At 45.7% G+C, this 27,058-nt stretch overlaps 1 protein-coding gene across 2 annotated transcripts in view; it reads right to left on the reverse strand.

Annotated features, from left to right (window-relative positions):
* Positions 1-52: 52 nt before the first annotated feature.
* Positions 53-27,058, reverse strand: part of Trpc4ap (transient receptor potential cation channel subfamily C member 4 associated protein) — a 50,533-nt gene continuing 23,527 nt past the window's right edge. The window contains exons 7-19 of one of the 2 annotated variants that reach the window (XM_090352224.1): positions 21,851-22,058; positions 18,639-18,824; positions 18,098-18,240; positions 13,530-13,661; positions 9,930-9,988; positions 7,903-8,004; positions 6,642-6,725; positions 5,574-5,664; positions 4,579-4,719; positions 4,038-4,146; positions 2,165-2,277; positions 1,143-1,349; positions 53-953 (exon numbers count right to left, since the gene is read on the reverse strand). In XM_090352224.1, coding sequence (XP_090208350.1) covers positions 816-953; positions 1,143-1,349; positions 2,165-2,277; positions 4,038-4,146; positions 4,579-4,719; positions 5,574-5,664; positions 6,642-6,725; positions 7,903-8,004; positions 9,930-9,988; positions 13,530-13,661; positions 18,098-18,240; positions 18,639-18,824; positions 21,851-22,058 — 1,713 coding nt within the window. In that variant the 3' untranslated portion in view covers positions 53-815. Of the gene's footprint in view, positions 954-1,142; positions 1,350-2,164; positions 2,278-4,037; positions 4,147-4,578; positions 4,720-5,573; positions 5,665-6,641; positions 6,726-7,902; positions 8,005-9,929; positions 9,989-13,529; positions 13,662-18,097; positions 18,265-18,638; positions 18,825-21,850; positions 22,059-27,058 lie in introns of both variants that reach the window. The other variant, XM_090352223.1, reaches the window with a different exon arrangement.

Here is a 27,058-nt window from a genome sequence, read left to right on the forward strand (position 1 = left end):
CCTGAGGGACAGTGGAATATATAGCCCATGGACAAAGTCAGGTCCACAGCCATTTAAAATAAAGTTCTTTAATAGTCTCCATTTAATTGGTTTATTTGCTGTTAATAAATTGGCAACACAGGAGGGGCCACGGGTGAGCTCCCAGCCAGGCTCCTGTGTCTGGGCTCAGGCAGGAGATGATGCCCTGGGCAGGGCAGCACAGGCACTCTGTGCCCCAAGGGATGGAGAGATAAAGCCCCCCATCCCCCACCCCTACTGAAGGAACCTTCTGGGATGAACACAGTGGCCAATGAGCAAACAGAACCAGAGGAGCTAAAGGAAGATGAGGCAGGGAGGGAGGGAGAAAAGATGGGCAGGCCTAGGGAAGGGCAGCATTCTCCGGTACCCCAACCCTTGCCTAGAGTTCAGGAGCCTCTATGGGGGCAGAGGCCAGGGAAGCTGGCTCATGGCGGGAGGGAGGAGGTATATCTCCTTTCCCTACCTGGGACTGGCAACCAGGAGACAGGGCAGGAACTCAGAGCTATTTTCCTAAGTCCCCTTCCTCTGAGCAGGCCGGGGCCTCACAATTTTGAGGGAAGGGTAGGCATGGTGCCCCTGTCCTCATTATGGGAATCGTCAGTGTCCTGGGCCCTCAGACTCAGGGGTCAAGGGCTCCAGGATGCTTCTCCCACTGAGCCTGTACCTGAAGACCTGGGCAGGCAGATTACCACCAGGGAGGCAGGGGAGGGATGGAAATAGGCAGGGCGTGTGGTACAGGTACCCACGCTCACCCATGCTGGCCCTGGCCCAGCAGCCTCCCGAGGCCTGGCCCAAGGTCACTCCTCAGTGAAGTCTCTGTCTATGTCCATGTAGGGCTCCTCAATGTAGCTGACCAGGGCAGAAGGTGACTGGCGGTCTGGGTTCAACAGGATGGACACGGTCTCCTTCCAGTATGAGAAGCTGATGCAGGAGCTCTGGGTGAAAAGAGAGGGATGGGGTGGTGCCCAGAGGACCTAGTGGAGTTCAGCATCCCACCGAGGGGAAAGTCTTTGTAAAAGGACAAGGAGGCAAGCAGGCTCCATGCACCCCAAGATATTCCTCTGAAGGCCCCTGGGTCTGTGTGCCACCGCCCACCCACCTCCCACGTGGGGCTGAGCTCTCACGTTCTCCAGGCAGGTGCTGTCCTTGTCCTTGTGTAGGTAATGCTGCTGCCAGAAGCGCAGCAGGTTGTGGAAGTTGTTGAGCAGGAAGCCGGGATACTTCTTGCTGTGCTCCATCCGCTGCAGCAGCCTCAGGTACAAGGGCAGCCGCTCTTTCCGTCGGGCCAGCATGAGGATCACCAGGCTGGTGTTGAGGCAGCTGACATTCTCCTGCAAGGCAGCCAGACTGAGTGCACACCGGCAGCCCCAGTGGTGGCTGGTGAATCTGGGCAGACACTTGGCAGGGAAGGTGGTGTACCAGGCCTGGGCCTGGCAGGGTTCCAGCACAATGTATGGGTCAACCCCCTGAGCTGCTTCTGCCTAAGCTCCTTCCTGTTCCCTAAGCGTATCTCCCACACTCCACACTCTGACAGAGCACATCATTGACTAGATCTCAGTCCGGGCATGGCTTCTTCCAGAACCTTCTATCTCCCAGCAGTGTTGTATGCACGGGTGAGATGCAATTATAATGTTCGTGTTTTATTAGACTGTGAGCAGTCTCAGTCTGCTTTGTCCACAAAGCATCTCCAGAAGAGCCCATCTTCCCAACAAGTCTGTTGGACAAGAGAACAAAAGGCCACCTTGAGAGGTGCTTATAGAACCTCCAACTTAGAAAATGCCATGACACTAGAAGAGGAAGGCTAACAGTAATTCACAGAAGCAGTTGGGGACAATCTCAGACCTGATTACATACACAGCTTGTCACAGTTGCAGGGTAGAAATGTGGGACGTGGGGGAAGAGTCCTAGACTGAGAGTTGGACAAATGGAAGATGGAGTGCCAGTCTCAACTGAGTCCCAACTTGGTTGGCTACCTCTGACTTTTTATATCATTTCAGGCTCATCTGCAAACTGGAAGCATGAGGCAAAGCCCTTGGGAGGGATGCACTACCACGGTGTGTGTGAGAGAGACACAGACGTGCTGGGCTCCAGGAATGACATGGTTTTCCAGTCCATCTTCCCCTGGACTTCGGTCTGAGCTCCTCACCTGAGTCAGAGTCTGCACGTGGATAATGTTGATGAGACGGAAGAGGAAAGACATCTGCGTGGGGACCTGGGATATGTAGGCAAGCAGGCGGCACTCCGATAGAACTTCTGCCACTGTGGAGGGAGGCAAAGGCATAGCATTTGGGCTCAAGAACAGTGGCAGGGCCAGCTGTGCCTCTGAGTCTCACACGGGGCTTCTCACCACCAAAATAGGGACAAGAGCTGCTGCTGCAGGAGCAACTTGTAACCATTCTGCCACTGGATAAGCTGAGCCTCCACAGAATCACACTCAGGGAGCAGCCATTCCTCCTGTAGCTCCCTTCTCCACCCCAGAACCAGAGTCCAGCTCTCCTATACTTCCCATACGGAAGACAGATCCATGATGCTCATTGAGAAACAGTAAGCTGGGTACCAGTGGCTTACGCCTAGCTACTCAGGAAGCTGAGACCTGAGAATTGCAGTTTGAAGCCAGCCCAGGCAGGAAAGTCCTTGAGACTATTATCACCAATAAAGATCAAGGAATGCCTTGAGCAAAAGCAGCTCAGGGACAGCACCTAGGCCCAGAGTTCAGCCAGGACCAGGTAAAAAAAAACAAAACTCGATGCCAGTAATTTAGGCTACTTGGAAGGCCAGGATCAGGAGGATCATGGCTCGAGTCTATAATCCTGGCTATTTAGGAGTTAAGAGAGCAGGGAATCATGGTTCACAAGGCCAGCCAGGGCAAATACATTTGTGAGACCCTATCTCAGCCAATAGCTGGTTGTGGTGGTATGCACTTGTCATCCCCAGCTATGGGAAAAACACCGATGGTGGAATGTAGCAGTGCATACCTGTCTTTCCAGGGACAAAGGGAGGAAACCAGTAGAAGGACTACAGTCTAGGCCAATCAGGGTATAAAAAAAGACCCAATCTTGAAAACTGGGCAGGCACTGGTGGCTTACACCTGTAATCCTAGCTACTTATGAGGGTGAGCTAAGGATTGCAGTTCAATGTCAGCCCAGGTATGAAAGTCTGTGAGACTCTTTATCTCCAATTAACTTCCAGAAAACCAAAGTGGTGATGTGGCTTAAATGGTAGAGGGATAGCCTTGCTGAAGAGCTCAGGGACAGCACCCAGACCCAGAGTTCAAAAGCCCCATGACCAATCTGAAAAAGAAAGGAAAGAAAGAAAGAAAGAAAAAAATTGACAACACAAAAGGGAGTGGCTCAAGGGGTAGAGCATTTGCCTAGCACAAGGCACAAAGCCCTGAATTCAAATCCCAGTATTGTCAAAAAAAGAAAGAAACAATAGAAGTTCCTATCATTTCCCAGAGATTTTCTATGTCTATGCCCTCACTGGACACAACAGCACTGAGCAAACAGCTTCCTACATTCTAGTAGGACAACAACCAATGTACTAAAGACCACTTAGTCAGTCCCCAGAAATGGTATGTTTCTTGCCCCCAATGACAGAGCAGGAACAATTGTCTTGGAGGGGCTTACAAACTTGTAAGAATCTGCTGGATTCTCTAGAGGGGAAACCCACATGTACAGGCATACAAGGAAGAGTGCATGTAATTAATTTTCCATGAGGTCACAGCACAGCACAGGGAGACAGAACAAAGTATCCTGGATCATCCCGGAGAGAAAGGTGGCCCGTATTTTTCTAGACAACAATGACTTCTATGTCATTATGTGTTCATTAAAGGAAGCATGAAAAATACAAAACAGCCAACACAATAGAGTAAATTACTGAGACCACTCTTGTGAGAGGAGCCACAAGGGATTCTGGGCTACTTCCATAGCTCCCATCCCCTGGCTGAAGGCCAGTTGTCTCCCATCAGTGAGTGCGGTCACACCATACCTGGGTGCCCTGGCATCCGAGCTGTCCCTTACCTTTCATGTCCACTTGGTTTTCAAATCGGTCCAGTGACAGGGTGACACAGCGTACCAGCATGTTGGAGTCCACCAGTGAGCTGTTAATCTGCTTCAGGAACACCTGGAACTGCAGTACAGGAGGTGCTCATGGGAGGAGGGGCACCCAAGATCCTCTATCCAGCCCTGCTACTTTCTAGACATAAGCTGAGTGACTGGTGGGAACCAGGCTGGTAAGATCTTGTGACCGCATCCAGTGGTTCTGTCTGATGGTGGGTTTCTGTCACTCTTGGGAGCCTAAGGAAGTGGGTCCAAGTCTGTCTTGGACCTCTAGCTTAGCAACAGACATTTCTCAACGTATCATTCCCATCCTCATTCCCATAAGCAGCCAAGGTTTTCATCCCTGTGGCCCCCTGGCCCAGCACACAGTCAACGTAGGAAATGTTTGCTAACTGGATCCTTCTAATCTCCAACTGTAAACCCACACTTGAACACTGATAGGCCAGGGCTCCCAGACAACTTCTGATAATGTGGCGAACTTCACAAGGCCCTGGAGCCTCACCTTGGCATCAGTGTTGATGTATTTATTGAATCTTTTGAACGCATCAACATTGAACTTCATCAGCTCCCCCAGGAGGTCGAAGTAGCTTTGGAGCACATCCCTTGATTTGCACTCGCTGTCCACGATGCAGTAGAGGATGTGCTGGGGTGAGGAAAGGCCAGGATGAAGAGATAAATGTGGCTGCCCCTACCTGTCTCCCACCTGGGCCTGGCCTGGAGCTCAGACCATATATTTACATCAAGCAAGCACCCAGGTGGATAGAACCTGCAGCCTTGTCTAGATTCTTCTCTGAGGATGTAGGTGGCTCCAAGACCAGGGCAGGTGACAGAGCTCAACCAAATGCACAGTGGCTTAGTGTCTGTAGCATTTGCTCTCCTCTTCCAGGACTCACAGAGGTCACTAATGTGGCCTGAGTGCTAGTTTCCAAGAGGGGCAGCTGTCTCCAAGTCTATCCCCAGCTACTGCCCAAGCACAGAGATTTAAAGACAGATGACATTTTGACCCCATGGGTTTTCTTTGTGCTTATGGATGAAATTGTTTAAAATTTGTATCAAAACCAATGGATGTTTATTAGGAACACAAAGCCAATTTAACTTCTTGATAAAGGTTTCTATGACAGTTAAATTGTTTTCAACACTTTCCATTTTCTTTTTCATTCTTTTCTTTTTGAGACAGTCTCAGTATATAGCCCAGGCTGGCCTGGAGCTCTACATTCTCCTTCTGAGCCTCCCACATGCTGGGATTACAGGAATGCAAGGACCATCACATTCAACTCATTTTCTTGAAGTAAGATTCATTCCTTTTCCAGATGGAACTTACAACACATGTGTCAGTTTCTTGTGGGCACTGATGGGGGCCCACTGCTGGAAACCTGGGCAAATATGAGGACCATCTGCACTGGCTCCTAACAAACCACTAAGGGCTCAGGACAGGAAAGCAATGTGTGGGGCTGGGGGAGAATAGCCACCCAACACCCCAGCTCCTCCAGGCCATACCTCTAGAAGGCCTCGCTTCAGCAGGAACATCTGGTCTGCATAGGAGGTGGTCCCTCGGAGGAAACTCTCCACAGCCCGGGCTTGCCAAAACCTGTGACCCAAATATTGACCCCTGGCCCAGGTGGCTAAGGCTGCCCTCTCCTGGCCCAGGTTCAATTCCCCCCGGGGTTGGGAGATGTCTGTTGTCTATTCGTTCAACATTTACTAAACATCTACCAGGTATCCAGGCCTACCTAGGCCTTAGATTGCAACAAGTCAGCAAGAGAAGCCCCATCCTCAGTCTCACATACAGGCCTCTTGTAAGGGTTTGCATTGTAGAGAAGGTGGCATCAGCAAGGTCCATGCGAAAATGTTCTAATCTTAAATGTTCTTTAATCTTCCAGCGACTGGAGGGACGTGGATTTGGGGCCAGGAATATGGAAAGCTGAAGGACCTGTGTGGACCTGCAATGCATTCACCAGGCCGACCCAGAGGAGAGATGGCTGGCATTGATTTAGCGGTCCCCGGGCGCAGTCAGACCCATGATGCTAAGTTGGGATAAGAAAGGCTCCAGTGAAAGGGATCCGCTTGAGACAAAGCCTACTGAAAGCTTCATATCCAGCCCTGAAACCATTTCTTCTGCCTACAACCTTCATGACTCGTCTCTCAGGAGTTTGGAACTCTGAGCAGACTTCCCCATCTGCCCATCGCCAAGAGCCACAGCAGGGAAAGGGTTTTCGTGGGCTAGCTCCTGGCTCCACTCCTTTGCAAACTGCAATGCCCTGAAGCCTGTTTCTTTTAGTCATACTTGTTTTCCACAACCCTAAGAAGACCATGTGGGTGGGGCCTGTATTCCAGCTCTCTCCCACGTGGCCAGCACCAATACAAGTAATTGCTCAACACACAGCTACCTCCTGACACATCTTGCTGTGTTCAGCAAGCATACACTTACCTGCAACATATGCCTCCCCCAACAATGACAGTGATCAGAAATAGGCACTGGGGATGAGAGGCAGCATTTCTAACCACTTGGGAAACATCTATCTCTTGGGCCCCTCACAAATGGCAGGTAGCTGTCCATAGACTCACCTGAAAGATGACTCTGCTGGCTCCTTCTTCATGACCTGCAGCAGTCGAGTTAATAAGCCCCTCTTCCCATCACACACCAAACTCCTGGAATAAAAAGCACTAACACTGGTGGCAGATCTAAGAGACTGAAAGTGCTGGGCTGGGTAAATGTGATGGCTTAGGTAGGTGGGAAAAATATGGAGGCACTCCTACTCCACTTTGGTCTAAAGTCACAGAGGCTTTTACAGTTATCTCCAGAACAGCTAAGGGCATCACCATCAACCACATCTCAGGCCAGGTGTCTCTCCTTACATGAGACAGGCATACCTAGAGCTAGGTAGGGCTCAGAGATGCCATAGGAAGACTTTTTATACCACAAATGGGCTTGAGAGAGGCCATATCAGAGTCTGTCAGATGGGTCAAAATCTGTGCTAACAGAGTAAGACCTTTCCTCACTGCCTCAGGTTTGGTTCTGGCCTACCCATGGCCAAATACCCTCATCTTCAGGCCTCAGCTTGCTGTTCTATGAATCAAAGGCAATAGGCGAGTAATTGGCTCAGGCCCCATCATGGAGGAAACTAGACAGCCAAGCAGGCAGAGGTCTGACTTCTTCAACTCCACCTTCAAATACAGCAGCTCCACTTTTATCCCTTAAAGTCATCAAGGCAGTGGAGCTGGGGATATGGCTTAGTGGTAGAGTGCTTGCTTAGCATGCATGATTCCTCAGTACTACATATACAGAAAAAGGTAGAAAAGGCACTGTGGCTCAAGTAGTAGGGCGCTAGCCTTGAGCAAAAGAAGCTCAGTGTCAGTGCCTAGGCCCTGAGTTCAAGTCCCAAGACTGGCATACAAATACACACAAAAAGTCATCGGAGTAGGAATGTTTTACTCTATCTGCATCTGAGGCATTATCACCTTATTGCCTAGTTCTAGAAGACAAGGCAAACACACTGGGTAATAGGACGTGACTCTTGGTAGAGGTGAAAGTGCCTGCCTAGTTCACCCTGTTGGTCATCAGCAGGAAAGGACCTCAGCAAAGGAGCCCTGTGTATGTGACAAGAGGAGGGGGACACACACAGAGGACTTTTGGCAAGTGGCTCTTTGGGCCTCCGCCCCTCATCTTTAGAGAAGAGTTAATGATGGTTCTTCCTCCCCAGGACTGCTTTGAGGCTCAACGAGAAAATGCAGGGGCATTAGTGCTTGCACGCAGCAACTGTTGGGACAACGTAAGTGGGTGTTAAGAAAAGGTAAGTGCGCAGCCACAGCTCCCTGACCAGGTCACCTGTCAGTGTTGAGGACGGCTTCCACTTCAGGGATGTTGGCCTTGAGAGAGATGGCACTGAGTTCATTCAGCTCCTGGTTGTTGAGGAGCAGGTACTTGTTTCTGAAACAGATGGGGTTGTGAGGTAAAAGATGGGAACTGGCATTTGCCAAGCAGCGCTGTGTGAGGACAAGGGGTCTCCTGCTGCTCACGTCTCATGGGGAGAGCAGCTGAGAACCCATCAGTTCCCTCTCAGGACCTGTCACCCTGTGCCAGCATTCCACAAGATAGTATCCTGATCATGTCTGCATTATTCCTTAATAAGGTCTTAAAATCTCCAGGCTTATGTTACCCAGTGACCATATTTATTTGATTCTGCAAAGGAACCGGCATCTCTGTCTGTCCAATCTCACCTCTAGCTGGTCCTGCTGCACCATTCCCAACAGCCACATGGCTACCACACTGCTATCCACAGTGGCCTTGTTAGCCGTAACACATTTTCCCTCCCTTCCACTATGGCCTGACCCTAAGCACGGCAACAGATTCCTCCATGATTTTCCACAGGAATGGTGTCCTCACAGCTCCTACAGTGATCTTCCGAACAGAGTAACCTTACCCATTCTGTTTAGAGAGCTTTCCCCAGTTCCCATTGCTTTAAAGTGGGTACTATTAGGGTCGTGAACATGGCCTCCAGGCCAAGGCCGCTCTAAATCTAGTCCCCATTAACTACTATCAGATGAGCCCACCACATTCCCCCTTACAGAAGGGGCTTCTGTAAGAATCCTCAATCTCATGCTATGCCTTCCCCTCTTTCCTAATACTGAACCTTTAGGCCTTAGCTGGCAAGATACTTGTAGGCCTTTACCAGCTATCCTCTCATAAAATCATGTTCTCTACAAATATTACGTCTGTCATCATACATTCCATATGTATAGGTCCATACATTCATTCTCTGATTTTATGTCCAAATCCTTCCCAGACCACACTCTGTGAAGCTGTGCCTGGAACCTATACTTTGTTAGCTTGTACAATGTTCCAAAATTCTAAACTAACATTTGAAATTCAGAACTGGATTCCTAAGACAGCAAAAACCAAGACCCGACCAAACCAAACCAAAGCATACACAAAAAACAAGAGTAAAGGGGGTGGGAATGTAGCCTAGTGGTAACCTAGTATGCATGAAACCTTGGGCTTAATTCCTCAGAGCAATATAACCAAAAAAATTAAAGGAGAAAAAATTATTTAAAAAAAGCCCTAAAAACAACAATAAAGCCAGCCCGGGCACAAAAGGACTTGAGACTCTTATCTCCAATTAACCTCTAGAAAACAGGAAATGAGGCTGGTGCAAGAGTAGGGTGGTAGCCTTGGGCTGAAGAGCTCAGGCCCAGAGTTCAAGCCCCATGACTCACAAAAAAAAAAACAAAGCAAAACAAAATTTATAACTTTCATTGGGGAGCCAAAAAAATCAGAAGCAATGCACAAGCAGGCCCAAGGCTCCTGTTCACACACAGCAGCTGCAGAGGAGTGATAGCCTGTCACACCAGGTCACTGAGACTCCCACGACATGCCGAGGTCAAAAGGCCAGCTGCTGTTCCTCAATTCCCTGCACTGTTTCCTTACAGAAGAGAAACATGTTCTCTGTCAAAGGTTGAAAAATAAAAAAAAATCAGAAGGCAGAAATACGTGAAGAAATAAGAGAGCTAGCATATCTCATGAATGGGTCAGTGGCACTGGCTGTATGAGATCTGGAGGACAGTCAGTAAGAGAAAGATGTTGATTCCACAGATAACCAGCAGCCAGCAACTTCCACCTTACCTTTAGGGCAGCAGAGAGGGCTGAGGGAAAACTCAGCACCTGGCAGGAAGGAAGGCTGGTAGCTCTTACTGTGGGACCAAGAAAATACAACCACACTCGGTCACTCTGAAGCAATGGGGGCTCTCACTAGCTCCCACAAACCCCTCCTCAGTGGAGGGGTCAGCACAGGATAAAGACAGAGAGGACCTCAGAACATAGCTCAACAGCCCCACTGCAAGGACAGACATACTTACTCGTGATGGTCGCTGAAACTCTGGAGAAGCCTCAAAAACTGGATCTTCAAGGTGATGTCCTAAAATATATGTTAAAATCACAGTAGTCACAGTGTTCCTAAATAAGAGAAAGCCAAGGCTCTGGTGAGAGCCCAGAGATAGCACTCAGTGAGCCTCATTTTTTTTTCAGTTGGAAATCCTCCCTACCAGATTTCTACATCTAACCATTACAAGTTATACTAATGTGGACAATTCTTGCTAAAAACATCCCAGCATACTGGATTAAAAAAAAAAAAAAATCCAGGTTTGAGTGGCTCACACATGTAATCCTGGTTACTAAGCCCACAAGACTCTTATCTCCAGTTAGCCAGTAAAACACCAGAAATAGAGCTGTGAGTTCAAGTGGTAGAGCATTAGCCTTTAGCAAAGAAACTCAGAAACAGCACTCAGGCCCTGAGTTCAAGGTCCAAGAGGGGTACATACAGGAAAAAAAAATCATCAAAATTCTTTTAAATGTTGCCTTCAGGACAACCTGTAGGAATCAAAAATGCAGAAATGTTTGAGTCCAGTGAAGTCAGGTGATGGTGCTCAGGTAGCCAAGGATGGTATGTGGAGGAGGAAGAGCGGCCTGGCCCTACCAGGGCTGGGATTCTAATGTTCTGCAGTGACCAGACAGTCCCCAGCCTGTGTAGAGAGAGCTATTTAAGAAGTCTAATGTGATAGCTGGGCATGGTTGCTCACTTCTGTAATCCTAGCTACTCAGGAGGCCGAGATCTGAGGATCAAGGTTCAAAGCCAGCCTAGGCACAAAAGAACCTGAGACTCTTATCTCCAATTAACTTCTAGAAAATGGGAAGTGAGGCTTGGCTCAAGGGTAGAGCGGTAGCCTGGAGCTGAAGAGCTCAGGGAGAACGTCTAGGCGAGTTCAAGCCCCATGACCAACAAACAAACAAACAAACACAAAAACAAAGTTTAGTGTGAGTTGGGCACTGGTGGCTCACACCTGTAATCCTAGCTACTCAGGAGGCTGAGATCTGAAGATTGTAGTTCAAAGCCAGACTGGGCAAAAAAAATGTCCATAAGACTCTTATCTCCAATTAACAGCCAGAACACCAGAAGTGGCACTGTGGCTCAAGTGGTAGAGTGATAGCCTTGAGAGCTCAGGGACAGTGCCCAGGCCCAGAGTTCAAGCCCCACGAGAAAAAAAAAAAAAAAAAAAAAAAAGTCTAGTAAGTCTAGTGTGCCTGGCATAAGCCTTCCAGAAGTGAAAATTCAGGTTCACCCTGGCAGAGCAGCAGGGCTGACTCTAAGTATAAAAACTGGCCCTGGAAACTATGTACCTCTGAAGACAAAAACATAAGTGTCCTGGAAAAATACTTCTAGGACCAAGGTTCCTACGAAAAGCAAGCCTCCCTAATGGTGGCTTCTACATGCAAGTTATAAAACATGAAAAACACTAGCCTGAGGGCTCATGACTCGAAGGCTTTGGTACCCTGTGAAAGACTGTAAAAAAAAACAAACATTTGAAATTTGAAAAAAACCAACAAACCTGAAAAAGCAGAAGGCAATCAGGTGATAAAGTAGTTTTTACAAAACAGCTACAGAATGTAAAATACAACTGGGTGCCAGTGGCTTGTGCCTATAATCCTAGCTACTCAGGAGGCTGAGATCTGAGGATCGCAGTTCAAAGCCAGCCAGGGCACTAAAGTCCATGAAACTCTTATCTCCAATTAACCACCAGAAACCCAGAAGTGGTGCTGTGGCTTAAGTGGTAGTCTGGAGCTGAAGAGCTCAGGGACAGTGCCCAGGCCCAAAGTTCAAGCCCTACAACCACCACCACCAACAACAAAAGAAATGCAAAATACATTCACTTGAAATTAGGTGATTTAGGTGTATCTAGTATTCCCAGCTACTTCAGAAGTAGCTCATGGTTTGAGGTAGCAGTTTTCAAGATGCTGGTTCAACAGAAAAGGCTGAGCGCCATCCTAGTTATTGCTGTAAGTGTAAATAAGAGAGAGAATCATGTTCCAGGCCAACCTTAGCAAATGAGATACTGTCTCAAAAATAATAAAAAAACAAGTCTCCAAGATCTCTTCTCAACCCACAATGGGATGCAGTGGTATGTACTTTTTGTCCAAAGCTATATGAGTGGTTGAGATTGGAAGGATTGAGATTCCATCTTCAAAGAGTGAAGAGAGGAGTTGGATAGAGTGAGGCATGCCAATGATCCCAGTAAAGATGAGAAGACCAAGGATCAGGTGTACACCTGGAGGGAAGAAAGACTCTATCCTAAAATTAACCAGTGAAAATCAGGTCTGGAGTCATGGTGCAGCAGTATTACCCCAGCCTAAGTAAATGTGAGGTCATGTGTTCAAACCTCACTACTAATAAAACACAAACAGCACTATAAAAAAATTAAAACCAGATAAAAATTAGGTTGGGATGTAGCTCAGTGCTTAGCCACTTTGCCTAGCAAGAGTAACATCCTGGATTCAATTTCCAGTAACAAAAAGGCAAATAATAATAATAAAGCAAAGCAAAAGAGGCTACAGGTGTGGCTCAGCAGTAGAGCATCTGCCTTGCTTTGAGTTCAAATCTCAGTACCTATTCAAAAGAAAGAAAGAAAGAAAAATACCTCAAATGTACAGACTGAAAGCCATCCAGAGAAACTTATGGGGGGGTGAGGGGAAAGGAGGTGAAACACAGGAGTGCCCATGAGGCAGAGGTCAGAAGCCATGCTCCTCACGTTCCAGGGCATTTTTCCTCCATGCTGGTAGGCAGGACACTGCCCAACAACAGTGATATGTTTGCCTTTTGCAAGGAAAGGCTCAGAGACTCAGTAACTCATTCAAGCTCTTCCAATAAGCTGAGTGCATGAAAGGCCTCTGACAACCAGCGCAGTGCTCTGTCTACAGCACTGTGAGAAATGTAATGTTGTAACGTCAAGGTGAGTTCTTGGACTCAAAAAACAAAACAAAACAAAACAAAACCCTACAAACCCTACCACATTTCAAAGCATTGCCTGACTTAAGACATTACTGGCATGCAGAACCTAGGGGCAAAAGCTGTATCAGAGGAGAGACCACCAAATAAAGAAAAACATGCTTTTAGGGGCAAAGTGGCAGCCCTGCTAGAAACAATCCCTACCAGGAGGTATAGAGAGAACTGGCACATCTTAAAAGGGATTTCAGCAAAGGTACAAGCAAATAGGTCTATATAACAGGGATTTTCAGTTTCTGCTGTATTCCCAAAGAACCAGAGATCATGGGGCCAGCAGGTCTTGAAACAACTACTCCTTTTTTCTTTTTCTTTTCTTTCTTTCTTTCTTTTCTTTTCTTTTTTTTTTTTTTTTTGGTCATAGGGCTTGAACTCTGGGCCTGGGCACTGTTCCTGAACTCTTCAGTTCAAGGCTACCAACCTGACATACAGTGTCACTTCCTGTTTTCTAGTAGTTAATTGGAGATAAAGAGTCCATTGACTTTAGTGCCTGGGCTGGCTTTGAACTGCGATGCTCAGATCTCAGCCTCCTGAGTAGCTAGGATAACAGGCGTGAGCCACTTCACCCGGCTGAAAGAACTTCTATTAAGTAAAATCACAAATGTCCCCAGGGTCCCTTGCTTACTGGGCTACAGTCACAGTTCTGGTTGTGACCATGGAGAACAAGGGCAGATGCTGAGTGTTTCCTCCAAATCAGCTTGTCAAACAAATTATTGAGTCCGGGGATCAGCTTGAACTCAGCAATCATCCTGTGGACCTGGACAAGGAGGGAAGACGAGAAAGACTATGACCAATGTGCTTCCAAGAACCAGTAAAGATGCAAACACAGTACCGAGCCACAAGCGTCAAAACAGAAAATAACAGAAAGCTGGCGTTTAAAGAAAATCTCTATACACCTTGTACTACATCCTGACTACATATAAGCATGTGTTAATTTTGCAAATAGTTTAGCAGGAAAGATACAAATATGAAAAATATGAAAATGGCCAGATACCAGGGTTTCACTTACATGGCTAACAAAAATAACTTTTTTTTTTTTTTTGCAAATCCCAGGATTTGAACTTAGGGTCTGAGCACTGTCCTTGGGCTTTCTCAACACTAGAGCACTACCACTTGAGCCACAGCACCATTTCTGGCTTTTTCTATATATGTGGTACCGAGGAATTGAACCCTGGTCTTTGTGTATGGTAGGTAAACACTCTACCACTAGGCCAAACTCCTGGCCCTCAAAAAAATTTTTAAGCCAGGTGCTGGTAACTCCCGGCTGTAATCCTATCTACTCAGGAGGCTGAGATCTAAGGATGACAACACAAAGCCAACTTAGGCAGCAAAATCTGTGAGACTCTTGTCTCCAATTAACTATCAGAAAACCAGAAGTAGTACTGTGGCTCAAAGTGGTAGAGTCCTAGCTTTGAGTGAAAAAGCTCAAGGTCAGTGCCCAGGCCCTGAGTTCAAGCCCCAGGAAACAAAACAAAACAAAACAAAATTAAACAGGGTGTAGTGCAGTTGTAAATTCAGTGCATATCTTATGAAATAAAGAAAAATGAGAGGTCATAGGCTGGGAGAGATGGGGAGAATGATGAAAGGGATGACAATGATCAATGGTCAAGATGCATAAATTGATTTGTTGAATGGTAACTCTTTTGTATAAGCACTTATGTTTTTTTGTTGTTGTTGTTTTCTTTTTTTTTTTTGGTTGGTCAATCCACGGCTTGGGCACAGTCAATGGGCTCTTCAGCTCAAGGTCATCGCTCTACCACTTGAGCCACAGTACCACTTCCAGTTTTTTGGTGGTTAACTGAAGATAAGAGTCTCAAGGACTTCCGTGCCTGGGCTGGCTTTGCACAGTAATCCTCAGATCTCAGTCTCCTGAGTAGCTAGGATTACAGATATTAGCTACTAGCATACATAATTCTTTTTAGTGGAAAAAAAAGTGGCTGTAGTGGCACATTTCTATAATCTCAACTATATGGGAGGCAGAGGGAGGATTGTGGTCAGAAACTGGCCTGGGCACAAAGTATGGGGCTCTATTCAAAAAAAAAAAGTAGAGAAAGGGTCCAAAGCAAACAATCCTCCTACTTCTAGCCTCCCATGTAAGCAGGGATCACAAATGTGAAGCCCTATGTCCAGCTTAGTGAGATGGGGTGTCTCATTAGCTTTTTGCCAGGTTAGTCTTGAACCATGATCCTCCTAGTCTCTGCCTCCTAAATCACTGGGATTACAGGCTGCCCTGGACACCCTTTCTTTTTGTAACATATCATGAAACAAAGTAGCTGCTAGCCCTTTTCCGGGCTGTTATACATATAAGTCTCAAAATATATGAGTGGTAGGAGCTCAGCCCCTGCTGCTCTACAAGGCAGGGAAGGTGAACAATATCAACCTGCACAAGGTCAGCCAAGGAAACCCCACTTAAGGCATGTGTGTCATTTTAAAGCCTATTTCCAGATCTCCACTGGTATTCTTTATCTTGCGGGACTAAACCTTAAGAAGCCTTGCCTGACAAAGGTATGCCCACAGACATCTCTGGACCCTGAAGTCAAAGCCAGTATGACATTTTCAGGAAGCCCAGACTGACAGACTGTTTGATTGCTGCCCAGGCCTCTAAGGAAATCCAACCTGGATTACTTTGCCCTGTTTAACTAGGGGTTGCGAGGTGAGGCTGACACTTACGGTGGTTATCAAGCCATATGCTTTCCTGCCTCACTTTAAACTCTAAGCCTTGCCCAGGGAAAGAGAAAAGGCAATACCACAATGGTCCCCCCAAAAGTTCATCCAGTCCAAAGGTCTCACTGTCCAGAGTGGGAACCCAAGATCATGACTAGGGATGAGAATCAGTGTCAAGCAGCGATAATGACAGTTGCTGGGGAAATTCAGATTATCTGAGCTCAGGTGTTCAAGGCCGGCCTAAGCAACACAAGACCCTATGTTAAAAATAAGATGAGGTACAAAGAGGTAAGGTACAAAGCTGAAAAAAGAAAGGCCTTCTGAGGCAGACTATCACTTGAAATCAGCCAATGGTAAATTTGTTTGATCCTTCCTTTTCTTCTTCCCTATCCTTCTTTCTCTCCTTTATCACACAGATTTTGAGCTCAGGAGTTGAGCTTGTTAAGAAAATCCTCTACCAACTTGAGCCACCCCTTTTAGCTGAGGCCAGCATTTGACCACAACTATCCTACTTATCCCTGTTGAATAGCTCATACAACAGATAGGAATCACAACAGCAGGCTTGTTTGCTAGCTTTTGCCTGGGCTGGCTATGAACCACAATCCTTTTAATCTCTGCCTCCTAAGTGGATTACAGGCATAAGCCATCATGCCAGGATAAGGTTTCTGCTATGGTATTTCCAATTTTTCTAGTCCAGATTCTTCCCTGGCAAATTGTACTTTTCAATTGCTTCATTCTGCTCTCAAGTACAGCTCCTTACATGGCTTCCCACGTAGGAAAACAGGAAGCAGATATACACTCAGGCTTTGAGCCCCACTGGTCTTCAGCTCTGAGACTAGCTCTGTGGCCTTGAACAGTATTGTTTGAGTCCTAGTAACCCTGCTCCACCTGGAGCATGGGAACAACGGAGCTACGAAGAGGGTTCAGTATGATCTCAAGATACAGTCTGAAGCCAGCCTAGGGAGGAAAGTGGGGGAGACTTTTAGCTCAGAGAACTACCAAAAAATGGAAGTGGAGCAATGGCTCAAGTAGTATAGCACTAATTTCCCACAAAAATAACTCAGGGACAGCACCTAGTTTAAGTTTAAGCACCAGGATCAGTACCAGGGGGAAAAAAGAAAGACATGTGCAAGGCCAAGAAATCCTTCCCTCAACTTCACCATGTGGGGAAGATGGGAGAATCCCGATGCCCACAGTGGCTGGCACACAGGACTTAGTAAATGGTGACTGCACACACAAGAAGGTACAGACAAAATGCTGGGTCTCAATGAAGCTGGACTTCAGGTCACCAACAGGCCCTTCCCAATGAAGCAGTACCTGAGTATCTTGACAACAGGAAGATTCAGGGAGAGGTGGCAAATCAGTGGCTCTTAGACCCTGGTTCTCCCAATGATTGGACACTGAGAGCACAGTTCGCATTTCTCAACCATCAAATGTGGGGCAAGGGGGTCCTCCTGCCTCTAGGGTAACTTACCAAATTATCTGAACATTCAAACCCACAAGTGGAGCCAGGGCTCAAGTGGTAGAAAAAGAGTGGCAAAAAAGTTCAGGGACAGTGCCCAGACCAAATACAAATAATGATGAAGTGTTTCAAAAATATAAAAATATGCTTCCTGCTACTGGGCCTTGTGCTCTTGCTCAGCTTTTTCACTCACAGTGGGTGCTATACCACTTGGGCCACATTTCTAGTTCTGGCTTTTTGCTGCTCAAATTTGTCTGCCCAGGCTGGCTCTCAACCTCCATCCTCAGATCTCAGCCTCCTGAGTAGCTAGGATTATAGGCTTTGACCAACTGATACCCAACCCACCAGTTCTTTTTGTTTGTTTTAATTTTGTTATGTGCTGCTCTTGGGACTTGAACTCAGGGCCTTGTCACCGTCCCTAAGCTCTTCAGCTCAAGGTTAGCACTCTATCATTTTAAGCCACAGTACCTCTTCCGGTTTTCTGGTGTTTAATCGGAGATGAGTCTCACGGACTTTCCTGTTGGGCTGGCTTTGAACTGTGATCCTCAGATCTTAGGCTCCAGTGTAGCTAGGATTAAGGTGTGAGCCACAGGCGCCTGGCTTAGCTTTATTTTTTTGCTCACAGCTAGCACTCTATCATTGAGAGCCACAGCTCCACTTACAGCATTCTGATAGCTAACTAGAAAAGACATGGACTTTCCTGTCTGGGCTGGTTTTGAGCCACAACTTGCCCAGGTTTTATAAGTGGACACAGCTCTGGGCTCTGACCCACACTATGCCACCTGAACATTGGCATTTCTTCCAGAGCATGAACAGAGCCAATTTTTGTTCTTCACAGCATTGGAATAAGATACCACTCCTGGATGGTGCCGCTTAGATGTGGCCTAGAAATTCTGCCATAGTAAGTGCAGCGGAAAGATTCCCAATCTCTGGGATCAGTCTGGTGTCCTTGTAAAAAAGAAAAACATTACCACATATTCTGGGCTACAATGAGTTACTACCATTCAACATGTCAACAGCAGCACTGCTCCCAGCTCCCTTATTCTGTGGTGTTGGGAGATGCCCACCTGGTTTCGCTGACGCCCCATCAGCAGCACACAGAGGACATAGAGCACTTCCAGTTTGTACATGATCTCGTGCATGATCTTCATCGACTGGGGCAGCTGGGTCCTGGCTGAAGTATGAGGCAGCCCGTTCTCCTCAGGAGCTCCTGGAGGAGGGACAAGAGAGGAGGCTGACACAGCCCCCAGAAGAAGACTGAGTCAAGCTTCCTCAGAAAACATGGCATGCCCTCAAATCTGTGGATAGAGCATCAAATGAGCTCCATCCCCCACCAGACACTTTAAACACTTTGTCACAAACTTCCCCCTCGAGCCAGGTGAGCTTCAAAACTCAGAAAATGACTCTGTGGTTCTGGTTCCTATAAAGGAGCTCTATGAGGCTTCTATAATGAGCTAGCAAGAATATTAACAAGTCCTGATCTAGCACTGCCTTTAGGAAAAGTCAAAGGTCAGTAAATCTCATATTATTTTTCCTTGGGAAGGTGATTAACAATGTATATGGGGGGCTTTAAAAAAGCTCATAATTCAGGAGAACATTCCAAAGTACCTTGATTGTGCTCTGATTCCTCATTGGCCACTCGCATCAGAGCATCTAGCACCAAAGCATTGTCTAGCCATGTGTACCACTCCTCCAACTCCTGAAGGAAGCTGGCTGTGCCTGTTGACTCTGACACTTTTCGGGTCGCCAATTTGCAAAGCCGCTCAACAAAGCCAGGAATGCTGAGAAGGGCCGCTGCAACGAAGAGAACAAGGGAGAGAATTCTAAGAACAGAGTCTCATAGACTTTTCTGCTTGGGCTGGTTTTAAACCTCTATCCAGGTCTCAGACTGAAGAGTGTAGGATTATAGGTATAAACTACCAGTGCCTAGTAGTAATATATTTTTCTACTGACAATATGATTTCTGAATTTCTAGCTGATAAAAATCAGGAGCTAGTGTTATAGACACACAAAGGACTTGATTTAAAAATGGACTATTGCCAGGTATGGTAGCTCACACTTATAATCCTAGCTACTTAGGAGGATGAGATCTGAGGATCAAGGTTCAAAGCCAGCCCAGGCACTAAAGACCATGAGACTCTTATCTCCAACCACTAGAAAACAGGAAGTGGGGCTGTGGCTCAAGAGGTAGGGCTGTAGCCTTAAGCTGAAGAGCTCAGCGACAGCACTCAGACCCAGGGATAGGTTGGTAGCCTTGAGCTGAAGAGCTCAGGGACAGCACTCAGGCACCACGACCCATAAAAAAATAAAAAAGGTCTATTTAGGGACTGGGAGTTTGGCTTAATGGTAGAGTACTTGTCTAGCATGCACCAAGACTTGGGTTTGATTTCTCGGTACCACATACATAGAAAAAACTGGAGCCAGGAGTGGTGGCTCATGCCTGTAATCCTAGCTACTCAGGAGGCTGAGATCTGAAGATCACAATTCAAAGGCAGCCCAGGCATTAAAGACCATGAGACTCATCTCTAATTAACCACTAGAAAACCAGAAATGGCACTGTATGTAAGGGGTAAGGTGTTAGCCTTGAGCTGAAGGGCTCAGGGATAGCACCCAGACCCACAGTTGAAGCCCCATGATGGACCAAAAAGAAAAAGAAAAAAAAAGAAAAACAAAAAGCCAAAAGTGGTGTTGTGGCTCAAGTGGTAGATTCTAGCCTTGAGAAAGCCCAAGGGCAGTGCTCATGCCCCGAGTTCAAGCCCTAAGACAGGAAAAAAAAAAAAAAAAAAAAAAAAAAAAAAGGTATTGGGTCAGGAGCATGGCCTAGCAGTAGAATGCTTGCCTAGCATGCATGAAGACCCAGGTTCTATTCCTCAGTACCACATATACAGAAAAAGCCAGAAGTAGTGCTGTGGTTCAAGTGGTAGAGTGCTCATTCCTTGAGGAATGCCCAAGGACGGTGTTCAGGCACTGAGTCCAAAGCCCCAGGACCGGCAAAAGAAACCAAAAAAAAAGTATCTACTGATAGCTATCAGGCAACTACTTTAAGTTTCTTGGGTATCCTTTCAGCTTCTTTATGCAAATTAGCAAACTATATGATCTTAATTTTCTCCTTTCCTAAAGTATCATATCAACTGGGCACTGGTGGCTTACAACTATAATCTTGGCTACTCAAAAGGCTAAGATGTAAGGATCACAATTCAAGGCCAAGCCAGGCAGGAAAGTCCATGACTCTTCTCTCCAATTAAGCACGCATACACATGCGCATGTACACACACACACACACACACACACACACACAGAGGCTGAAGGCAGGAAGTCCATGACTCTTCTCTCCAATTAAGCACGCATACACATGCGCATGTACACACACACACACACACACACACACACACACACACACACACACACACAGAGGCTGAAGGCAGGAAGTCCATGACTCTTCTCTCCAATTAAGCACGCATACACATGCGCATGTACACACACACACACACACACACACACACACACAGAGGCTGAAGGCAGGAAAGTCCATGACTCTTCTCTCCAATTAAGCACGCATACACATGCGCATGTACACACACACACACACACACACACACACACACACACACACACACACACAGAGGCTGAAGGCAGGAAAGTCCATGACTCTTCTCTCCAATTAAGCACGCATACACATGCGCATGTACACACACACACACACACACACACACACACACACACACACACACACACACACACACACAAAGGCTGAAGGCAGGAAAGTCCATGACTCTTCTCTCCAATTAAGCACGCATACACATGCGCGCGCATGTACACACACACACACACACACACACACACACACACACACACACACACACACAAAGGCTGAAGGCAGGAAAGTCCATGACTCTTCTCTCCAATTAAGCACGTATACACATGCGCATGCACACACACACACACACACACAGAGGCTGAAGGCAGGAAAGTCCATGACTCTTCTCTCCAATTAAGCACGCATACACATGCGCATGTACACACACACACACACACACACACACACACACACAAAGGCTGAAGGCAGGAAAGTCCATGACTCTTCTCTCCAATTAAGCACGCATACACATGCGCGCGCATGTACACACACACACACACACACACACACACACACACACACACAAAGGCTGAAGGCAGGAAAGTCCATGACTCTTCTCTCCAATTAAGCACGTATACACATGCGCATGCACACACACACACACACACACACACACAGAGGCTGAAGGCAGGAAAGTCCATGACTCTTCTCTCCAATTAAGCACGCATACACATGCGCATGTACACACACACACACACACACACAGAGGCTGAAGTGGAGCTCTTGTTCAAATGGTAGAGCAAGGGAGGGAATCAAAGCCCAGAAAAGAAAAGAAAAAGTATATGCAGTTTTCCTAAACATTGTTTCTTTTTGTTGTTGTTGTTGTTGTTTTTGCTTGTCCTTGGTCTTGAACTCAGGGCCTGGGCACTGTCCCTAAGCTTTCCAGCTCAAGGCTCCCACCGTACCCCTTGAGTCCACAGCACCACTTCAAGATTTTTCTGAGTATGGGGTACTGAGGAATTGAACCTAGGGCTTCATACATGCTAAGCGAGCACTTTACCATTAGGCTATACTCATGGCCCCTTTGTTTTGTTTTTTAAAATTCCAAACCTATTTTTTAAAAAATTGGATGACAGCTCTAGAGAAGTCTCTACCACTAGGCTACACTCCTGGGCCCTTTGTTTTGTTTTTTAAAATTCCAAACCTATGTTTTTAAAAATTGGATGAGAGCTCTAGAGGTTACCTTGGTTGATTTCAGCTGCGGAAGGCCCCAAGCTCAAGCTCTTCTTCTGCTGAGCATTTTTGGCAAGAAGAGTATGCTTATCATCATTCCCTGTATCCATCTCTGAAATGGTGACAGCCAGAATCCGGCAGAAATTAGCAAGCTGTTGTTGATCAAAATTCGATACTAAGGAACTCAGATTAGGAACTTCATCTAGTCGAATCATTTCCTAAAGAAGACACAAATAAAACAATCTCCATTCTCAATTCATTTGTATGTGACCTTATACATTCTCTCCGAAACAGAGCTCAGTAATGAGACCACTAAGGTTTGATTCCCAGCTTTGCAATTCAATGTGCTATCTTAGTAAAGTTATGGCATCTCCTGTTCTCCTGGCTAGATACAAAATGCAACTATCCTACCTTGTAGGATTAGTTCATAAGGGTTAAATGTACCTCTGGGAACCACTATTCTCAATATTTACCCTTTGCTCATGGTACATTTTGCCTATAAAATAAAGGAAAGCCTGCATTCAGTTTTTAAGGTCATAATCACTATTTGTACTAAAAAACTTTTTTTTTTTTTTTGGTGTCAGTCATGGGGCCTGAACTCTGGCCTGGGAGCTGTCCCTGAGCTCTGGTAGGCTAGTGCTTTACCACCTGAGCTACAGTGCCACTTCCCATTTTCTGGTGGTTAACTGGAGATAAGTCTCACAAACTTTAGTGCCTGGGCTAGCTTTGAACTGCCATCCTCAGATCTTAGCCTCCCGAGTCGCTAGCATTACAGATGTAGCCACTGGCACCTGGTCCTGCTAACTGCTTTATTTGTCAGTCCTGGGCTTGAGCTCAGGGCCTGAGCACTGTTCTTAGACTTTCTCAAGGCTAGAGCTCTACCACTTGAGCCTCAGCACCACTTCTGGCTTTTTTCTATGTATGTGGTACCGAGGAATTAAACCTGGGTCTTTGTGCATGCTAGGCAAGCACTTTACCACTAGGCCAAACTCCCAGCCCCTAAATACTCTTTAAGAGCTAAAACATCTGAAACATAACTGAAGGCCTTTGTATATCCCCACACAGCAGCATTTCTTTTTCTAGTAATTATTCCTAAAGCATATTTTTATTCATACAAATATTTGCACTCAGCTGTATGATATTATTCTGAAAGCACAGTGGGAATGTATTATCCCTTACTTTTGACTCAACACTGAGACTTACACACCCTTATCCAAATAGTCTTGCTTCTATTCTTATTCAATGGTTTATTACACAGCTGTTTTCATTCATACATATTACTTAACACACACACACACGCACGCACGCACGCACACACACACGCACACAATATCACTTTTCTTTGCTGTTTTTTTGGAGATGAAGTAGTGAACTTTTTTGTCTGGGCTGACCTCAAACCTTGACCCTTTATATCTTCTGAGTAGCAAAGACATAGGAGTGAACCACCAGAGTCTGGCAACAATTCAATTCCTTCTTTTTTTGCCAGTCCCAGGGCTTGAACTCAAGGCCTGAGCACTGTCCTTGGACTTTCTCAAGGCTAGAGCTTCACCACTTGAGCCACAGAACTACTTCCGGCATTTTCTATATGTGTGGTACCAAGATGTTCATGCATGCTAGGCAAGTACTCTACCACTAGGCCAAACTCATGGCCCAACAGTTCAATTTCTAATACTTTAAAATATTTCCACTGTATGAAGAGACATGGACTTGCTTTTAGCATTTTGTTCTGACACAATGAAACAAATCTTATCTGCAAGTTTCCTTAGGCAATAGCTTCCAATGAATAAAATATATTTTTTCCATCACAACTCAATATACATCCACGTCAATGTACACATTTGTGTATGCATGCATGGCTTCAAATAATATCCTTACATAATGAACACTGTTATTTTCCAGTGAGCTGGTAGTCTAATGAGTTTAAACTACTGTTTTTATTTCTAATACTCTGTTCTATTACTGAGTTTCCTGAAGAGTGTGCTGTGGTGAAGGTACAATGATCTGCAACAAAATACTGACTCCTCAGCCTTTGAGTAGAGCTTTACTAGGTACTATGGTACAGGATATATGGATATTGAAGTATAAAACCCTAAAATGGCTGGATGATGTGGCTTAAGCCCATAATTCTAGTTATTTAGGAAGTGGAGATGAGGGTTGAGGTCCAGGTTTGAGGCCAGCTGGGCACAAAAGAAATTTGTAAAACTTTACCTCAACCAATGGCTGGGTACAGTGGCACAGGGCAAGCGTCCCAGCTATGGGGAGGCACAGCGGGGTGTGCCCGAAACTACCAGCACCACAGAGAGGCATCAGTAGGATGACAGCAGCCCAGACAAGCCGGGGCAAAAAAGGACTTAATGGTGTGGCTCAAGTGGTAGAGTGCCTGTCTAGCAACTACAAGGCCCCAAGTTCAATTGTTAGTACTGCTCCCCACAAATAAATAAATCTTTAAACACATACACATATTCTGCACATTTATATAAATACATACATACATACATACATACATACATACATACATACATACATACAGGGCTGGGAATGTGGTTTAGCGGTTGCTTGCATGAATGTAACCCTGGGTTCCATTCCTCAATAACACATAAACAGAAAAGGCTGGAAGTGGCGCTGTAGCACAAGTGGTAGAGTGCTAGCCTTGTACAAAAGAAGCTCAGAGAGAATGTCCAGGCCTGAGTTCAAGCCCATGGACTGGCAAAAAATCCCCACCAAAAAAAAAAAAAAAAAAACCCAACCCACACATACACATACACACACACACATACACACATGCACATACACACACACATACACACACACACACACAAAACAGTATATAAGTGTTTTCACTCTTGCATTTTCACCAACATTTGCTATCCCCTTATGGTATAGAATCTGCATTTCCCTGTTTATCAATGAAGTTAAACATACTCTCATATCTATGACCTATTTGTTTCTTTTCTGTGAAGTGCTTGTTTCTATCACTGCTTTTTTTTTTGACTAAGCTAGTTGTCTTTCCATGCTGGTTTGTAAGAATTCTGAATACGAAACTTTTGTCTGTTGTATAAATTGTAAATTTTATTTTTCCAAGATTGTGGTATGAAGCTTCACTTGTTTGTGTTCTCTTTGAACCAGACTGAGGTATCCACAAAGTGTATGAGAAACAATTGTCGTTTTTGGTAACACAGACAGAAGGACATGAGAGACCAGACAGGAAAAATTGAGAAGAAGCAATCTAGTACTTTTATGTTGAAACTTCCAGGAGTCTGGAGTTTCTACCATGGAGGCATCCTCTCACACTGGCTGGAGCATGCAATTATTAGAAAAATAACAAGAGCTTTTTATCAAAGGGCACAAAGGATCTGTCTGGGGCCTGCACACATGGACTCTTACAGACAATGGCCAACTTGTGCTTCTGCCTCAATGACAAGCAAGGCGTGGGCAGCATAATGAAGGTTTGGGTCACCATAATATATGAGAGTATCCTCTACTTTGCAACCACAATTTCAAGAACACTGCTGGGTATTAAAAGGAAGAACTCTGCCAACTGACCACCAGCATGAAGGCTTGGGACAGAGGACTGAGGAAGTAAGCTACAGGTCCTAACAAATATTTTCAGCTGGGTGCCAGTGGTTCATATCTGTAATACTAGCTGTTCAGGACACTAAGATATAAGGATCATGATTCAAAGCCAGCTAGCGCAGGAAAGTCTGTGAAACTTCTTTATTTCAATTAACTACCAGAAAACTGGAAATGGAGCTAAGGCTCAAAGTGGTAGAGTGTTAGCTGTGAGCAAAAAAGCTCAGGGATATCCCCAGGCCCTTAGTTCAAGCCCTACCACCAGCAAAAGAAAAAAAAAATATACTGTATACAAAATTCTAACATAATGAGTGAATCTCTCTAGCAGAGTTATAGATATAATTTTTTTCCTATAAAATTGTTTTTTGCCAGTCCTGGGGCTTGAACTCAAGGCCTGAGCACTGTCCCTGGACTCTTTCAAGGCTAGAGCTCTATCACTTGAGCCTTAGCACCATTTCCAGTTTTTTTCTATGTATGTGGTACCAAGGAATTGAACCTGGACCTAAAATTTTAATTTAATGGTTTCACTTCCCCCCACCCTCCTTTTTGGGAGGCAGTACTAGGATCTGAACTCAGGGCCTCCATTTTGCTAGGTTGGCATACTGTTTGTCTTTTAGGAGCCATACCTCCAACCTGGATTTTTGCTAATTATTTTGGAAATGAAGTCTTAGAGAAAGCTAAGCATTGAACTGTGATCTCTTTCCCTCCCACCCCCAAGATCTTAACCTCCTGAGTAGCTAGGAAACTAGGTGTGAGTCAATAGCACCTGGCTAATTTAGTGTTTTGATTTTTATTGTATTTCTCAAAAAGCTACCGGCTGGGTCCAGGAATTTGGCCTAATGGTAGAGTGCTTGCCTAGCATGCATGAAGACCCAGGCTCGATTCCTCAGTATCACATATGTAGAAAAAAAACAGAAATGGTGCTGTGGCTCAAGTGGTAGAGCTCTAGCCTTGAGAAAGCCCAAGGACAGTGCTCAGGCCCTGAGCTCAAGTCCAGGGCTGGCCAAAAAAAAAAAAGCTACCCACTGCCAAGAATGTGTCCTCGTGGTAGAGTGCCTGCATAGCACGCACAAAGCCTTGGGTTGGATTTCTTGGTACCACATACATAGAAAAAGCCAGAAGTGGCACCATGGCTCAAGTGGTAGAGCTCTAGACTTGAGAAAGTCCAAGGACAATGTTCAGGCCCTGGGTTCAAGCCCCAGGACTTGCTTAAAAAAATAAAAAAACCCAAAAACTACCAGCTATCTCATTGTCTACCTTATAACTCAGTGGCAAGATTTCAATACAGTAAGCCTGGCTTATTTGTGGCTTCATTACATATAACTTTATTTAGTTATTTATTTTTGCCAGTCTTGGGGCTTGAACTCAAGGCCTGAGCACTATCCCTGGGCTTTCTCAAGGCTAGAGCTCTACCACTGGAACCACAGCACCACTTCTGGGTTGTTTTTTTGTTTGTTTGTTTTGTTTTTTTCAGTGTATGTGGTAAGGAATCAAACCTGGGTCTTGGTGCATGCTAGGCAAGCATTCTATCACTAGGCCAAATTTCTGGCCCATTACACACACTTTTGACTAAGTACAGTTGAAACAAAATTTCCCTATACCTTATCCAATTTACCATAAGACACAAAAAAATTTCTCTCAGTCTTGT

The sequence above is a fragment of the Megascapheus bottae genome, chromosome 18 (genome assembly GCF_031878675.1).
Source record: "Megascapheus bottae isolate mThoBot1 chromosome 18, mThoBot2.hap1, whole genome shotgun sequence".
NCBI lineage: Eukaryota > Metazoa > Chordata > Mammalia > Rodentia > Geomyidae > Megascapheus > Megascapheus bottae.